Below are 15,688 nucleotides of genomic sequence, written 5' to 3'. Positions count from 1 at the left end.
CGAAGGCAGGGAAACCTCCGGAGGGAGTCGGGGAAAGCCCTGCCCTAAACAGATGTGCGGGCTGGGCTGGATATTTTGCAGCCATTCCAGCAGTGCAGCTGGGCGGTTTTGGTGCGTATCTAAAAGCCAGCCGGCGGACGGTGCTCCTGGGAGGGCGGCAGTGCGGGGCGTGCTGGGGAGCACCGAGCTGTAACAGGCTTTATGTTCAAGAATGAAACACTCTTGGTCCACTCCTACGTACCTTTGACAACCCTTCCTTCATGACGTTCCTTCAGACTCAACACTCTTCCAACTCACGACCCTCTACAGGGATATTAAAACACACCCCTGCTAACTACAGTGAATTGCTGTGCATTTCAGTAGGTTTAATGACTTCATACGTCCACAGCTAATGGCATCAGCTGAATCCTGCCATCTCCACAGTCAGTTCTCCAATAATTAATAGAATGGAACAAGGAAATACGCTCTACTTTTTGTATATAGGAAAATGTATGCATTTATCTTTATTTCAAGGAATTATGATGAACAAAGTAACTAGAACTGTTCTCATTTCTCAGTCTTAAGTTACAATAGCTTTAATTTACCTGATGTAAACTATCAAAGTAAGACAATTTGAGACAGGTTAAACCTGTGATAAAGGCACTGGACTAAACATCTGGATTCTGTTTAGTTTCTGTTACCTCCCATCTCAGAAAAAGGGAAAACATTCCCTTTTTCACTCATAAACTCGAGTGAAATTTGTGTGTTAATGAGCCACCTGGTGGCTACTTTGAAAAATTAAAAGGCTCCTTTTTAGAAACCGAAATTGACAAGTTGTGCATACAGAGAATTCAGATTACAGAGGCTGCAGCAATAGAAAGAAATACATCTGCATCGCTTCCAGTTTGGTCCATGTCTCCAGGATGAAACTGGACACCCCTGAAAGACAACCAGCCTTCCTGATTTATAGATGTCCTGCCAGTGAGGTTTTACCAACACATCTTTCAACACCTAAAAGTCACTAAGGCTGTGAACTGCAACCATCAAAAGTCTTGCAAAAAAACTGATAGTAGTACTTGTGTAAAATGAGTTGTATTCTAAGAAGGTCACTGAAGATAGGGCAAGCAATAGAAGAGACTAAATAAGATAGCTATCACTATCATAGAAATCAGGGTTACAAATCAGAACTGCTACACATCACCAAGCCCATTCCTTGCTTTTCTAGTCAACAACATCAGACCTCTAATAAGCCGTAACATAAAAACAGTGAATTTCTTAGTCAGAATCATTAAGTTCCAGTTCATGCTTCCACATGACTTTGTATCATTGTTTAGTTTTAAATGTAAGATTTCATATCAAAATAAAAACTAAGACTTAATTCTCGAAATCTGGTACTTTTATTGAAGTTTTATAACAACATACAAAATACAGTGTATTATCAACATACCTTTAAAAATGAAGAGGTTCCATAGCCAACATGTGGCTACAAAGCGGCACTGAAGATAAAGGCTCCAAGAGACTCTCTACTATTTCAAAGAGAAACTCTCTAACAGTCCTCTCAGTAGTCTGTCTACTTACAAGCTACTGCTCAGCCTTTTATCACTTGCTTTTGTTTTCAGCTACTTGGAAAACAGTGAACTACAATGTCAGAACATAAATATAACTATTTACAAAATCCCCATTAGCTTTAAGACGCAACTGTTTTGCAGTTTCCACAGGAGACTTGCATGGCAGTTCTTCAAACAGTCATCCCATATGAAGAAAAATATCATTTCTTAGGTAGATAAGCCCAAGTCCAACTCAGCAATATTGCAAACGCTGTCAGAATATGCTTCTTTTTGCACTTCTCTCCACCGCAATATTTGCTCGGTCAGCTCTTCCAAGTCTGTCACCATCACCTCTGTTTTTGTCAAAGCAACGTCCTGAAGCAGAAGAGGATGGGATTTAATCTCTACACATCCTATCAATCTAGCAGGAAACAAAAAGACACTAGGCAACAAAACAGCACTGAATTCTTAATGCTGGAGGAGATAAAAGGCTCCATTACTATTTTTTTTTGCCACTCACCAGATTCTTCATGAAAGTTGGTACCTGAGGGATCATTTTTACAGTCTGCAAATGGTTTTCCAGCTTCTCAATGAAAGTCACAGCCTCAGTCAACAACTCCATCACACACCTGTAGCCAAGAATGAATTCTGAAGGTGTGCAAAACAATGTAGGGTTTAATACTTGCAAAGTCTTAGCTCTTTCCCCTGTAGGTTTTCTTAATCCTCTTCTCCAGTTTTATTTGAGCTCCTAGTCATCTAATTAACGTCTGTGCAATTACAATTCCTCCGTGACTCTCAGCAACATGTAGGGCAGGAGTTCCAGAAATAAGTATGCACTTCAGTAACTGGACTAAAGTTTTAGACCAGGAGAAGAAAGACTAGTTTTAAAACATATGCTATATAAATCTGAGAATCATCCATGCACTTATTCTGCACAAATCATAATGGAAAGATACCAAAGCTGAAATAGTGATTCTTACCTATGCAGAAGCATAATGAATCAAGCATTTTACACATCTCATTTGAAAACACTTATTTTTCATTGTGTAATATTCAGAAGACAAATCAACTAAGCAGACAGTCACAAAAAATAATTATCACTACTGTTCCATGAATTTAGCAGTTAGTAGAATTTTAGCTTTTCTCAAAGTGAATTGAAGTACACGATGTTTACTGCCCATAAATTAAAACTAATTTTGATTCAATCAAACAAACAACTATTATTTTTATATGCCTACTTGTGGAAATCAGCCTTAATAGGCAGGGTTTCTTCACATACGGGCTTAATCAGCCTCTGCCGAAGTCTTTTCTTCCCTTTTAGAACTGCTTCCAAGTGTCTGTTCACATCTTGCAATAGCTGGTACTTTTTACCTACAAAATAAAATTGCAAAGTTGAAACTAAGAATAAGAGCAAAACTTCAGCAGAAAGGCAGAAAAAAAGAGGTCTGATCTATTGCTTATGACAATTTACAGTAAAGAAACATATTATTCCAAACTACTTGTGCTGGATTGTACAGAATTTAACATCAACACTCACCTTGAAAGAAGTCATGCATACTTTTTAGAGATACACCTCTATAACTGCTGAAGGCACACAGACACACCTGACTACATATATACATACAAAAATAAATACACCCACACCCCTTCTACTTTAACATGTTATCTTAATGAGATTCAAATATTATGCAAGCATTCTTTTGGAGGAAGTTAACAAAACACCTGTCACCTGTAACAAGCGATGCAGTGAAAACAGCTGCAGACTGTTTTCACTTCTAGAAGCATGACAAGTACTATGTAGTCAGATGTAACAGTTTGCTGATGTGCACCTTTAACGCTCTTAGTGTTTTTACAGTACAGCCACACTTACTTAAATAATACGGATGAACTATGTCCGCTGTCTCCATCTCCAATTGCAGAAGTTCAGTTTCCAGCTTCTTCTACAAGAGCAAAAATCAAATAAAAATGCATCTTAAACATATTTATTTTTTGTCCCGTTTTAGGTGAGAAGAAGAAGAAAAAAGGGAGGATTAAAAAGGAGGATGGTGCAAGCATGAAAGAGAGTTTGATCACATGCATGACAACATACTATCAAACTCTTTCAAGTTTTACATTCTATTTTTGATCAATAGGAAGACAGTTTAAAAAAGAACAAACCAAACACCACCAGCACACGAACACAAGAAAATCACTATTTGGTGACGTACTGGGAACTTCTGCTGCAACTCATTCCTAAAACACAGATGCTTACAAGTCCTACAAAGCAGTTTCATAATCTGTATCCTGCTCAAGAACCTTATAGCCTGAGTTTTTTTCCCTTTGGAGAAGGCAGTTTTGTGGTTTTGATTGCCTTAAGCTGAGAGAGAAACTCTCAGGAGAATCCTAGCTTTAATTATTTTTAACAATAAATGAGCACAAAAGCAACAGGTATCTTCCTGTGCAGAAAAATAAGGTTGTTTTGGTTAGACAGGAAAAGACTGAAGAAAGCACCGAACAGAACAATACAATCTTTCAGGACACAGAACTGTTGCTTTGTAAGCAAGGAGCAACAGAGGCTACATAGCCACTCTACTGGGAGCTGAAAACGCCCCTTCTTCCTGCCGGTCATACAAGGTGATGCCAGTTAATTCTTTCTCCAGAATTTAAAAGCTGAGTTTGTCACACTTTTGCAGTAGCTGCTGGAGCCTACGCCACATAATTTAATAGACACAGTCTGCATACCAGCAAGCAAATACTTAGAAAGCAACACCATAAAATAGAAATCAAAAGACAACTCAAGCATTAGGAAGTGACTAGGGTTACCTCTTGCTAACCAAGAAAATGGTCCAGTTGCCTATAAAGAAACACATTTTTTGGGAACATAAGTGACTTACAGACTCTTATTTGTCCTTCAGTTCCTTCAGAAAGGCAACAAGACAATGACACAAACTGTTACACCTTTCCAGTTACACTGAAAACTTCATCATTTCACTCTTTGCTTCATGACAAGCAGGTCTCCAGAACACACAACACATTTGACAGCAATTTGAAGCCTCGTTGGCGATACGTTTTACTTCTACGTATGAGGTGTTGAGGCATGTTGACAGAAGCAGAGGCTGTACGTACCTCATTGATTTCTGCTCGAACGTTTGCCATTTTTTCCCTCTCTGCAAACCTCACAAAGCACTCGAATTCTTCACAGGCCGAGTCCAACGTCTCCTGTGAAAGGAACGCAGCATGAAAAGGCACAGTCAGCAGCACAAAGGCAAATCCTCACAATTAGCTTTTAATAGTCTGTTATGTAAGTTCTATAAGCTCCGCACGGCCCCGCGCCGTACCTGGCTCACGAAGCCCTCCGCCACGCATTTCTCCAGCAGGGTTTCAATCTCCGTGGGCTCGTCCGACCCCCAGGGGCTGTTGCCGACCGTCTCGTCGAACCAACTCTCCCATTCCGTCAGATCCTCCCAGGACCCGGGGCTGTCGGGCACCGTTAATGCGGAATCCCTCCAGCTGAGCTCCGCCATCCTGAGCGACCCGGAAGGCCGGGCCGCGGGCCGCCGACCACGGTGGGTGTGACGGCGGGCTGACCGGGTTCCGCTTCCGGAGGAGCCGTGACGGCTCCCGGCGCCCCGGGTGTGGAAGGGAGAGGGGTGGTGTGGAGAGAGGCTGCTCCGGCCCCAGCCACCCCCGGGGGTGCGGAGGCCGTCTGACTGCATCGGGATCGGTACGGGGCTGCGTCGGGGCTCCGCGCGTCGCTTTTAAGGCCTGGTAGAGCTGCGGCCTGTGGCTCGGTGCGGGCTGTGCCGCCGTGAGCTGCGGGAGGTGGGTGGGAAGATTTAGGTTGGATGTTGGGGGGAAGTTCTTCACTAGGAGAGTGGTTAGGCCCTGGAACAGGCTGCCCAGGGAGGTTGTGGATGCCCCGTCCTTGGAGGTGTTCAAGACCAGGTTGGACGGGGCCCTGGGCAACCTGATCTAGTAAAGGTGTATGTTTGGTGGCCCTGCCAGGCAGGGGGGTTGAAACTACGTGATCCTTGAGGTCCCTTCCAACCCGGGTAATTCTGTGATTCTGTGTCAGGAACCGCGTGGGGGCTGGAGGGAGGAACGGTCTCCGGGAAAGAAATGTTTCCAAGGCAGCCATCAAGGCAGCTCAGTGCTGGTAGGCGCCCTGAAATCACGGACAGCCACAGTAGGGAATATCCTTATGCTGCTCAGCCCACAGGGAGTAGTTTTAATCGTATTTGTTGCATCATTTTGATTTGTAGGCTGCTATAATGAACGCGTCTTAAGCGAGGTGAATATCCTAAGATCTAAATATTAGGCAGTACACGTAAAATAGAAAACTTGCTTAATGATGCAGAATTTGGGCCACGGTCCTCTGTTGCAGAATAAGAGAAGCTGTCTGAAAGCACCACTTGGACCCCCTACATTTGAAGAGTTAGGATGGGAAACAGTGCATTAAAAGCCCACCTGGAAACAGCACAGAAGACCGGTGTGTTCCAACTGACGGGAAAGGGACTCACAGAGGTAACACACCTGTAATGACATGTGGCTGTTTTTGTTGGTGGGACTGATGCTTCTGAAAAGAAATTCCAACGTAGGTGTGGTCATAATGCACCACATATGTGTATTGCTTATAAGGAGGGATGAATAATAATATTATTCTGACCCAGTGGCAGAAAAACAAAGAATCTTTTGGGACTACAAGACAGCTAAGAATTCACAGAATATCCAGAATTCAGAGCTGAAAATACACATAGTAAACAAATTTGCCAACTTATTTCCACACTACTATGTCTGGACATTGTGATACATATTACAGTATGTAACAGCATACGTTTTTCACTGAAAGTTTTAAAGCTTATCACTTGAACATTTGAAGCTGTATCAACTGTTTAGATGGCATATCTTTTTTCTTTCTCCTAGTTTCCTGAAGAGCTGCAGAAGCTGACGAGCAACTTAAGGACAATAGATTTGTCGAACAACAAAATAGAGCTTTTGCCACCACTCATTGGAAAATTTTCTTTATTGAAGAGCCTTGTTCTAAACAACAACAAACTGAGTATGCCTGCTAATTAATATCTCTGCTGACCTTTAAAATAAGCCTGGCTTCTCTGATCAGAAACTAAACGTAATGATTTAGCTCTCACAGGATGTAAATGGGAAGCTTAGTCACATAAACTGAAATCTTTGGAACTCACGTACAGGAAAAGGTAAAACCATAAATTCTGCAGAACTAGTTGCCAACTTAGTTGTATTATCAGTTTTACAGTGACACGTAAGTACAAAAACCATATAGTTTTTATGCTGTGACTCGTCTGATCAGAAAGTTCAACAGTGTCAGGTAGTTTAGTATTTGCATAGAAAACAGGTGCTGAAGATGGCCTGTAGAGAATGTTGTTGGCTACTGATTAGTTGTTGCTGTTTCTTTTGGACAAGCATGAGTGGAAGTTCAGTACAATTCAGGGTATGTTTGTGCTATGAGAGATGCCATCTCTTGGATGATAAACAAAATTTTTGCCACTTTATGGAAAAAATATGGCTGAAGAAGCCAACTTTTTTTTTTTTTTTTTTTGGTTGTTCATTGTGTATTAACTGCTTTTTTGAAAAACAAATATAATTCACAAACCTCTTTGTTTCTGTAGTGTGACTCAGGAGCGCTACAGGTTAGACTTGTGTAGATAGAATGAGGATGAATTTTAGCAGTGTTTGCCTGTTGAGGCTTCTGTGCTGGTCTGATACAGCACAGCTTACCTGAGAATTTACTATTGAGTGAGTTGAGCGATACCTTTAAAGGGTTGCAGTGGACCTGAGGCTATGAATTGTGTGGTAGATGAAATGTCATAGAATATGTTAGCAAATTGGCTGGTAGAGAGTATAATTCATAGCATTAAGTCCTCAAAGCAGCATTTTCAGCCCATGGGTTGAAGGTCTGTCTTGTCTGGAGATTATTTTTATTGAGATATTTTTAGCAGATGTTTAGAAAGCAAGCACATCTTGTCAGGGAGCTTAAGTTTCTATGCAGGGATCTGTGCTTTCATTGGAAAATATGGAAGAATCCTGTGGGAAATTACTGTAATAAATCACTGTTCATGCAGAAATACATTTGACGTAAATGGTTATAGAGGTTTGCTGTTCTCTTTTTAGGTCATCTCTTTGTTGTGTGATTTATTTCTAGCTGCCCTACCTGAGGAGCTGTGTAAACTGAAAAAACTGGAAACACTGCACTTGAATGGCAATCACTTGAAGCAGCTACCAGCTGCATTTGGACAACTTGCAGCTCTCAAAACCTTGAATCTTTCTGGGAACCAGCTTCGGACTGTGCCTACACAACTCTGTGGTCTTCGCCACTTGGACGTGGTAGATCTTTCCAAAAACCAGATCCAGAATGTACCCGACAGTGTGGGAGAACTGCAGGCCATTGAACTCAATTTGAATCAGAACCAGGTCTGGTAACAGATGTTATAGGCATGTGGATGTGGGACACGGCTGTTTACATTGTGCATAGTTTGACACCATCAAAACTTTAGAGCTAGAAGATGCATCTTTTCTAGACAGAAGTGAGGCATCATCACTACAGTTTATGTACTGATAAATTCAACTGCCTGATTTTAATAGCTAACATATCCTGAATTTAATTTTATAGAAAATACTTGAACTGATGTTCAGTAGGAATCTGACAAACTGATGTGTAAGTTGCCTGTTATTATGGAAGAATATAAGTTACATGGCTTTCTTTTATTGCTGCTTATGTACTGCTAACTAGTTATTGTTCTATATTATTCTGAAGCACAGAGCACTTGAAGTAATCATGGATAACTAATATTTTAATCCCCTTTTTTAAAATTTCTATCAGATTTCCCAGATCTCAGTGCAGATCTCGCACTGTCCACGCCTCAAAGTCTTGCGTTTAGAAGAAAATTGTCTAGAACTTAGCATGCTTCCTCAGAGTATCCTCAGTGATTCCCAGATCTCACTGCTTGCAGTCGAAGGCAACCTCTTTGAAATCAAGAAACTCAGAGAACTGGATGGTTATGACAAGGTCTGTATATAGACTTGCATTTTTTTGTATTATTATTTTTTTAAGAAGCTTCTGGTGAATTCTTTACATATGACTGCAGTATGACTGTAAGCATCATTAGCTGTTTAAGATCAGTTCACCCTTAACCCTTCAGTTTGACTTCAGCATTTGTAAGGTCTCTCATTCTAGAGTATCACTCCATTACAATATATGATAGAAAATGGTTAGATTTATTTATTTGTTGTTTGAATGTCTTTCTTATTTTTCTTTGTAGTACATGGAACGGTTTACAGCTACAAAGAAGAAGTTTGCTTGATTTTGTTCTGGTTGTGTGTATCCCTGGTAAGAAGAGTTAGTGACTGAGTCACCTGCTTCACTGACGTGAACCAAGACTGATAAAGGAGATTAGAGTATCCCCTCTATTAGTTGTATACAGTTGGTAAGACCATATTGAATAAACTGGAGCTAGAGAGCACAGGTATTGTACTGATGAACCTGCCTAGGGGCCAGTTTTCTTTTTGAGCCACTATAGCTTTTAACACAGTATGCATTCTCTCTTGTCAGGGCTCATTCTTCCATAGAGAAGGGGAAAAAATATTTCAGATTTGCCAGTTTCCCTTTGCCAGGAAGCTGTCAGTTGATTTCTAAGAGAATTATTTCTGGAATCGTCTTTCCATGATAGTACATGGAAGTTTTTCTTTCAAAGCAGATTCAAAATGTTGTATATTCTGCAGTAAGCACTCTTCTACAGATATGTTTTTGTTCTTAATTTATAGAATTTTTTTTTTAATGAAGCACAGATCATTAGAGTTAAATTAATTTTTATTAACTGCCTCTAGTAAACAAATAATGATTTGAGCATTCTTCATTCATACTTTTCTTGATGGACTTTTCCCATAAGCAAGAATTGCACTACAGTCCTCTACTGCTTGAGCTGTGTCAAATAAAAATGAAGATAACCTTCAGTGTATTCAGTAAAAACGTATACTGTATCTATGCACCGACTCCTACGGAAAGTCTTAGCTGTCTCCCTACTGCTGCTGCCTTACTACCAAGAGCACCTAGAAAGAACTGAAGATGTATGCAATTATTTAACTTATACTAAAAAGGAAAGTGTGCTTGTTTATTTGATTTTTTTGAAAACAATTTACTAATTTCAAGCTTATTTGCTGTACCTGCTGCTGTCACTTAGTAGTACTAAGCTGTCACTACAAATCACCACTTCAGATACACGGTTTCATCAGTTGCTCATAGCAGTTGTACTTCAAGCCTTTGAGAAAGGAGAGAAGTCAAGTAAGTCAACACTTATGTAGAAATTAAGCTAACGTGCTCAGAACAGTGAAATAGGAACTGTACTAGGTGCGTTTCTTAGAACATGGATGCACCTCTTCCTAATGAAATGGTCTTCCAGTCTCACTGCATTTATTAACTGTTGTTCTTATATATAACCTTTCATACTTGTGGTAAGAAAGGCATTTAGACATTCAACTCCTTGAAGTTGCAGGTGTAAGAATTACGTGTAGTCAACATGTTATGCCATCTGCAACTAAGGAAAACAAAGTGACCTCTGTGCCAATGTTCTTCTTCAATATACTACTAATCTTAATTATAATTAAATGTTTATTTTATAAGATGCTTAGGAATATTGAGTTCCCTGGTCCTGTTGTAGTCTTATTTCATTCTTACATTGCAATACTTACTACAGCATTTCAGGGAACATCAATTAATTATTTAAAGGATGGGTTTGATCCATCATCAAATTAAACAGGTGTAATTACCTCCAAGTTCCCCAGACTATGCATAAAGATTGCAATGGTAGACTTAGAGAATTCTATAATATGCAAGGACAGGTGTCTTCTTACTTTTTTAATTACTAAACACTACTGTTTACCACCAGTAAAGCAAGTATGTACTTGATTAATTACTTCTGAGCACGCTTGTTATTTCAAGTGTTACCACTCCACTGTAATACTTGTCAAACTGCTCTCAGGTCTAAGAGTAGTTGATGAAGGACAAAGTTTCACTCCAGAGATTAACTGCATTGAAGAGTCCAGAGCCAGCCAGGTTTTCACATTCCAGGGTCTTATCTATCCTTTTGATCTCAAATAGAGAAGTTCTCTCAGGGGAGTCATCAGAAAGAGGTTCCATTTTGAATAGGTAGCAAGTTACTTTTGCTTGGTAGGGATACAACTACCTGCTGTTGCTAGATTTTTTCTCACATAGAATGGCCACAGATTAAGATTTTTTTTTTTTTTTTTTTTTGCTTTCCCTAAGCTTCCCCCTGCCCTTTTAATCAATAAGCAAAAACAGTACCATTCTCTGATCAATTTCTACTTTTTCCAGAGGGAGACTTATTCTTACAGTTTGTTTTTATAGTTTTAAGAGGAACCTCAGATGTCCCAGGTACCTAGATGCATATCAAGGATGGTACGGATTCCTGGGCTAGTAGTTCCTTGCCTGGCAGACATCTTCTGTTGGTATTTCTGCTATTATAACCAGGTTGCCAACACTAGGGAACCAGTAGACACTTGAGGACTCCCCGATTCCAGGTGCTATCTCATACAAGAAATAGCTGACAGGACAGTGTTTACTGTACTACTTTGTTTCGCATGTCAAAACAATTGCAAGGCCAGATAATCAGAAACACATTCCTCTATATTAATACAGTGAATAGGTTATGCATGAAGCTTGTTTCAAGTTCAGCTCCTTTCCCTTGATACCTGAAGGCCAATTTGAAGTAGTAGCTTTCTTCCTACAGACTTGCAGTGCTTGAGACACTGACAGACTAAACCGCCCTCATTTTAGCACACTTTCCAATGCATGGGACAGGAGCAACTGACCTAATGGGAATAGTACAATGGGATAATTTATCATCAGTATCATGCACTTTGCAATATTATGCTGCTGGTTTGTGGGTGTTTTCTAAAACTGAAAATACTTGTGCTCAGGTGTGCTGCTCCTCTTAAATGTAGGGTTTATCTTTGAATAGACAAAGAATGCTGATATGTATGCAAGAACAGACAAACTAATAGGTATGAGGAAACAGAACAGCAGCAGAATGGTTGAAAAAGCAGCAGTTGGCATGTCATTAAAAAAAAAATCTCACTGGTTTTGGAGATATTTGCAATAGTAAGTTGCATTTCTGTTGTTTATGTGATTGCCGGTACATTTAGAAACCTTCCAGTTACTCATGGGCTAGGCTCTTTTGCTACATTGGAGTTACAGCAGCTACCAGAAGTTTCATAAAGCAAAGGGGAGACACCATGAAAAATACTAGCTGCTTCTGAGTTAGTCTTGCACTATCCAAATCTGTACCAAAGCAGAAGGGGATTTGTTTGGAGAAAAAAAATAAATTCCATGTTCTGTTCTGGGTCACAGTAATAAATGCATTCAAGCACAGAATTGTATTCTGTTAAGTGACATTACTTCACTACACTTAGCCTATTAGTTTTACCTCAGCAATTTCTGAGTTTTCCCTTCTCCTCACCCCTTATGCAAAACAATTTTATTTCCATGCACAAAAACACTCACTGATTAACTAGGGTATTTTATTTCATATTGGTTTCATTTGCTCTCCATTTTTAAAACTACATAAGTATACAGTTTTCATCTATTTAATCAATTAGTATTTAGATGAAGTACTGTTATTTCAAGTGTAAAGGCAAATAAGCAAATTGTTTCACAGCAAAGCCTTTACAGAGGAAGGAGTTTTGCAAGTTAATGCACAAACAATATGTGCTGCAGCTCACGTTTAGCTAGCTACCTGCCTGTTAAAAATCATACTCACTTTTCACCATGACATAGGCTAACTTGAATTTCATAGATTTGTCTTTTCCTCTCTTTCCTGTCACCTCCCTTCCTGTGTTAGCATCAGGGTTTCTATGAAATGAAAACAGAAGGGAAACTTCCTACTTGCATAACAGCAGCAACTAGTTCTGCCAAGTTTTTCAAGGACAGGAAACTAAACAAAGACATTTCTAACTTAGACAAAATAGCTCTTAAACACATTCAGTTAAAAAAGTATATATTTTGTGCACAATATGCAGTTTAACAATCAAAAGCAGAAACTGTAAACCTTCATTCTTAATAGTATTCAGAAATATCAAGATGTACAAGTTTTGATTACATTCCACAAACACGGGAAGTAAGCATCTATTCTACAAACAGTAAGATAATTCAAGAAGACTATGTATTGTTCATTTACATTAAGGCATCAGCTCCCTGACAGATTTGGCTCTTGCTGCATCAGAAAATATTGGTACTTACATAATACTCAAGCTTAGAGTGTCTGAAATTATTTTCTTGTGTGATATTCATTGCAGTATTTATTTAAGATTCTGTGTACCAATCACAACACTCTCTTATCCAATTTGCGGTCAGAGCTCAGGGAAGTAAAGATGAAGAACATAGACTTGTAAAAGCAAGGAAAAAAACCTTTCAAGAGCAGCCGTGCACTGTTCTAAGAACAACAAGGTAACTGCTTTAGCTTCCTGTTCCAGGAGACGATCACAAATAATGCATGCTTTTCTTTCATGATCAGCAGCAAATATTCCTTCAATTAACCTGAAGTTTGCAGGAAGGAAAAAACACCCCAAAATGTCACAAATTTTAATCCCTGATTCTTTCCCTCACAAAAGGTTATTAGAAATTTACTATATGTTCTTTTTTTTGCTACTTGTGTTTTTAAGCATTACCAACAGAAGCAGATACACTTTTCTAATTCATTATCTTTCCAAGAACTGCCAGAAGCCAATACCTAGCACTTAAGTAACAAGACCCTCTAAAAGTGATGGTGTCTTACACAAGACCATCTATCACTGCCAGTTCACCACATGCAGCATCTCCATCCTTTGGTTAGTTGTTTTCTTTGATTTTTGTTTATCGGGTTGTACTGGGAACAAATTGAGAATATACTAGTTAATAAACTGTACACCAGTTGTATTTCTACTGGAAACCAAACACATTACATTGTTCATCTTCCATTTCAGCAGATTACAATAATCTCTTTAGCCCTAGGATTTACTATTAATGGTTACAAGATACTCATGGACTGTCAAAAGCCCTGGGAGTAAGTCTGGTTATATCACAGTCAAACCAAGATGTTTTTCCTCTTCTAAAGAGGACAGCTGTACCTCCACTCAGATGGTCTTCTATTCTATGGCAGAAGAGGAAATTTTTAGTTTAAAGCAACCGAGACTTTGAGTATTTCCAGCTGCCAGTCCCAAAGCCTGAAATAATAAACTAGTTAGGAATCTATTCAGTACTAGCTTATTCAGAACTAGAAAAAAGATCCTATATATGTATACTGCTTCTTCCAGGCCCATGACAAAGAAGTTTCATAACGAGCTGATCTTTGCTTTTGGTGTTTTTAACAAACTCCCCTATAGTCACTGATGAGGACAAACCACATTCAATCTCAGTCATCCTGTTTCAGTGGAGAAAGGCCCAAACTGAACTTCAGTGAGAACTAGCCAAACCAGAATAAATACAGTACAGGATACTAGAAAGCTGCATGCTTTTCTACTCTATTTCTGTTCAGATCCTCCCAGTTAACATACATGCATTAAATGTAAAAAACATTAAATTAAAAAAATACTTTCAGAAGGTGGACACAGTTTTCTGTCAAATAAATGCTTCAGGGATTATTTTTTTTTATATATTATGATCTATTCACATGCACATAGGTCTTAGATCAGCTACATCAACACATACCACAAACATTACTAGAAAAATGCAACATTATTTACTAGTCATGGCCTCCAAATGTCAATTTACAGTAAAGAAATGGAAATCTGTATACCACCAGTTAACTTTACATTAAAGTCTGTGTGTTTAATAAGTGTTTTTAAAGCCCTCAACCCAGTAGTTATTAGTGGGCCACTTGAATTTTGCAGCCCATAAGCCCAACCCCAAACCAGTTGTGGTTTGAACTGCAAAACCATGGTTAGCCTGCTTAGAGACACAAGTCAAACAATACTCACCAAGTCCCTATTTTAGTGAAGACACTCAACTTATGAGGTATTTCAAACAGTGAAAAGTGCCCTCTCCAGCTTTCCACAACTGTGAATTCACGTTACCCTGCTTATTCAACTTCAGTAATGAATTGTATTTTGGATGCAAGAAAAGAGACTGGGAAGGAGAGTAAAACATGCAGGAAGGATCTCAAAGCCATGACACTTTCAGCCCTGAGCAGTTTAAGAAAGTGAAGGCAAATGAGTAGAAAGAAATTATGTTGACAACTTTCTTGGAGTCAGAAATCATGATCACATGAAGTAATTAAAAAAAAAAACAAAACCTATAGAAAAGGTATTTTTTTCCCATTATTCCCAGCCCCCTCTTATTTCAGAGTAGAGAAGTTTCACAGATCCATAAATATGGTGGCTTGAAGATGGAGAGAATGTCACTGAACAACTACAACAGGTTCTAATTGTCAATGAGTTTCTTCGCTCTGATGTTGGCTTGCTCGATGCGATCTCTATTTGTATCTGCCTGAAAAAAGACAAATTCACACGTCATTTGCAAACCACACATAACACAATTTAAGAATTCAAACTGATGAACTCTTGAATTACGCAGTATTATCATGATAAATATAAATAGAGCCATTTTTATAAGCTTGATTTTATAAAAATATTTTTACTGATTTGAAAAAAGTAGGCCACAATATATTCTGTAACATGTTTTTAGAGCTAGCTGATTTGAAAAAGTAGGTACACCATATATTTTGGTAGCATGTTTTTAGAAATACAGTTGTTGAATTGTTGTATTACGCGATCACCTCTTGCATGCAAAACTGTATTAGCTTTTAGATGTTGGGAATAGTTATGGAAGTAGCACTATAGGTTAGAAAGCATGTTGTAATACTATTGTTTTAATAAGAGACCTTCAGCAAAAGAAGCAAGAATGAAACAACATGAGTAGGCTTATCAAACATCAGGAGAAGCCAGGGCCTCTGCACAAAAAGGAGTTGTCTCACTCTGTGAGTAGATTGGGATGCAACACACGAACATCAAGATACTCCCCTTGTCATGGTTTAATAATTTTGTAATTTTTGCTATCAGTATTCCACATCATAACATCATATAAAGCATGAATAATTTTACTGAATCTGCAACTTATCAGAAGAAGACTACATCTCCCAGGGAACAACACGATGGGTCACGGG

General features: G+C 39.0%; 3 protein-coding genes across 4 annotated transcripts in view; 1 reads left to right on the top strand and 2 right to left on the bottom strand.

Moving 5' to 3' along the window:
- Nucleotides 1-1,353: 1,353 nt before the first annotated feature.
- Nucleotides 1,354-5,997, bottom strand: HAUS2 (HAUS augmin like complex subunit 2). The gene is made up of 7 exons (XM_032444903.1): nucleotides 5,890-5,997; nucleotides 4,844-5,229; nucleotides 4,632-4,724; nucleotides 3,397-3,466; nucleotides 2,765-2,897; nucleotides 2,047-2,155; nucleotides 1,354-1,901 (listed from the first exon to the last, which is right to left on the bottom strand). Exons 2-7 carry the CDS (start codon nucleotides 5,219-5,221, stop codon nucleotides 1,755-1,757), a joined length of 930 nt encoding a protein of 309 aa, XP_032300794.1. The 5' UTR covers nucleotides 5,222-5,229; nucleotides 5,890-5,997; the 3' UTR covers nucleotides 1,354-1,754.
- On the top strand, nucleotides 5,120-11,922 carry LRRC57 (leucine rich repeat containing 57). Its single transcript, XM_015864698.2, has 6 exons — nucleotides 5,120-5,229; nucleotides 5,877-6,029; nucleotides 6,429-6,564; nucleotides 7,681-7,949; nucleotides 8,359-8,544; nucleotides 8,798-11,922. Exons 2-6 carry the CDS (start codon nucleotides 5,946-5,948, stop codon nucleotides 8,837-8,839), a joined length of 717 nt encoding a protein of 238 aa, XP_015720184.1. The 5' UTR covers nucleotides 5,120-5,229; nucleotides 5,877-5,945; the 3' UTR covers nucleotides 8,840-11,922.
- A 608-nt stretch (nucleotides 11,923-12,530) lies between these two features.
- SNAP23 (synaptosome associated protein 23) overlaps nucleotides 12,531-15,688 on the bottom strand; it is a 19,779-nt gene continuing 16,621 nt past the window's right edge. For both annotated transcript variants that reach the window (XM_015864335.2, XM_015864337.2), the window contains exon 8: nucleotides 12,531-15,012. In XM_015864335.2, the coding sequence (XP_015719821.2) occupies nucleotides 14,947-15,012 (66 nt within the window). In that variant the 3' untranslated portion in view covers nucleotides 12,531-14,946. The remainder of the gene's footprint in view (nucleotides 15,013-15,688) is intronic.

Source organism: Coturnix japonica, chromosome 5 (genome assembly GCF_001577835.2).
Source record: "Coturnix japonica isolate 7356 chromosome 5, Coturnix japonica 2.1, whole genome shotgun sequence".
Taxonomy (NCBI): Eukaryota; Metazoa; Chordata; class Aves; order Galliformes; family Phasianidae; genus Coturnix; species Coturnix japonica.
The sequence above is the reverse complement of the archived record's forward strand: the minus strand, read 5'-3'. Positions and strand labels throughout refer to the sequence as shown.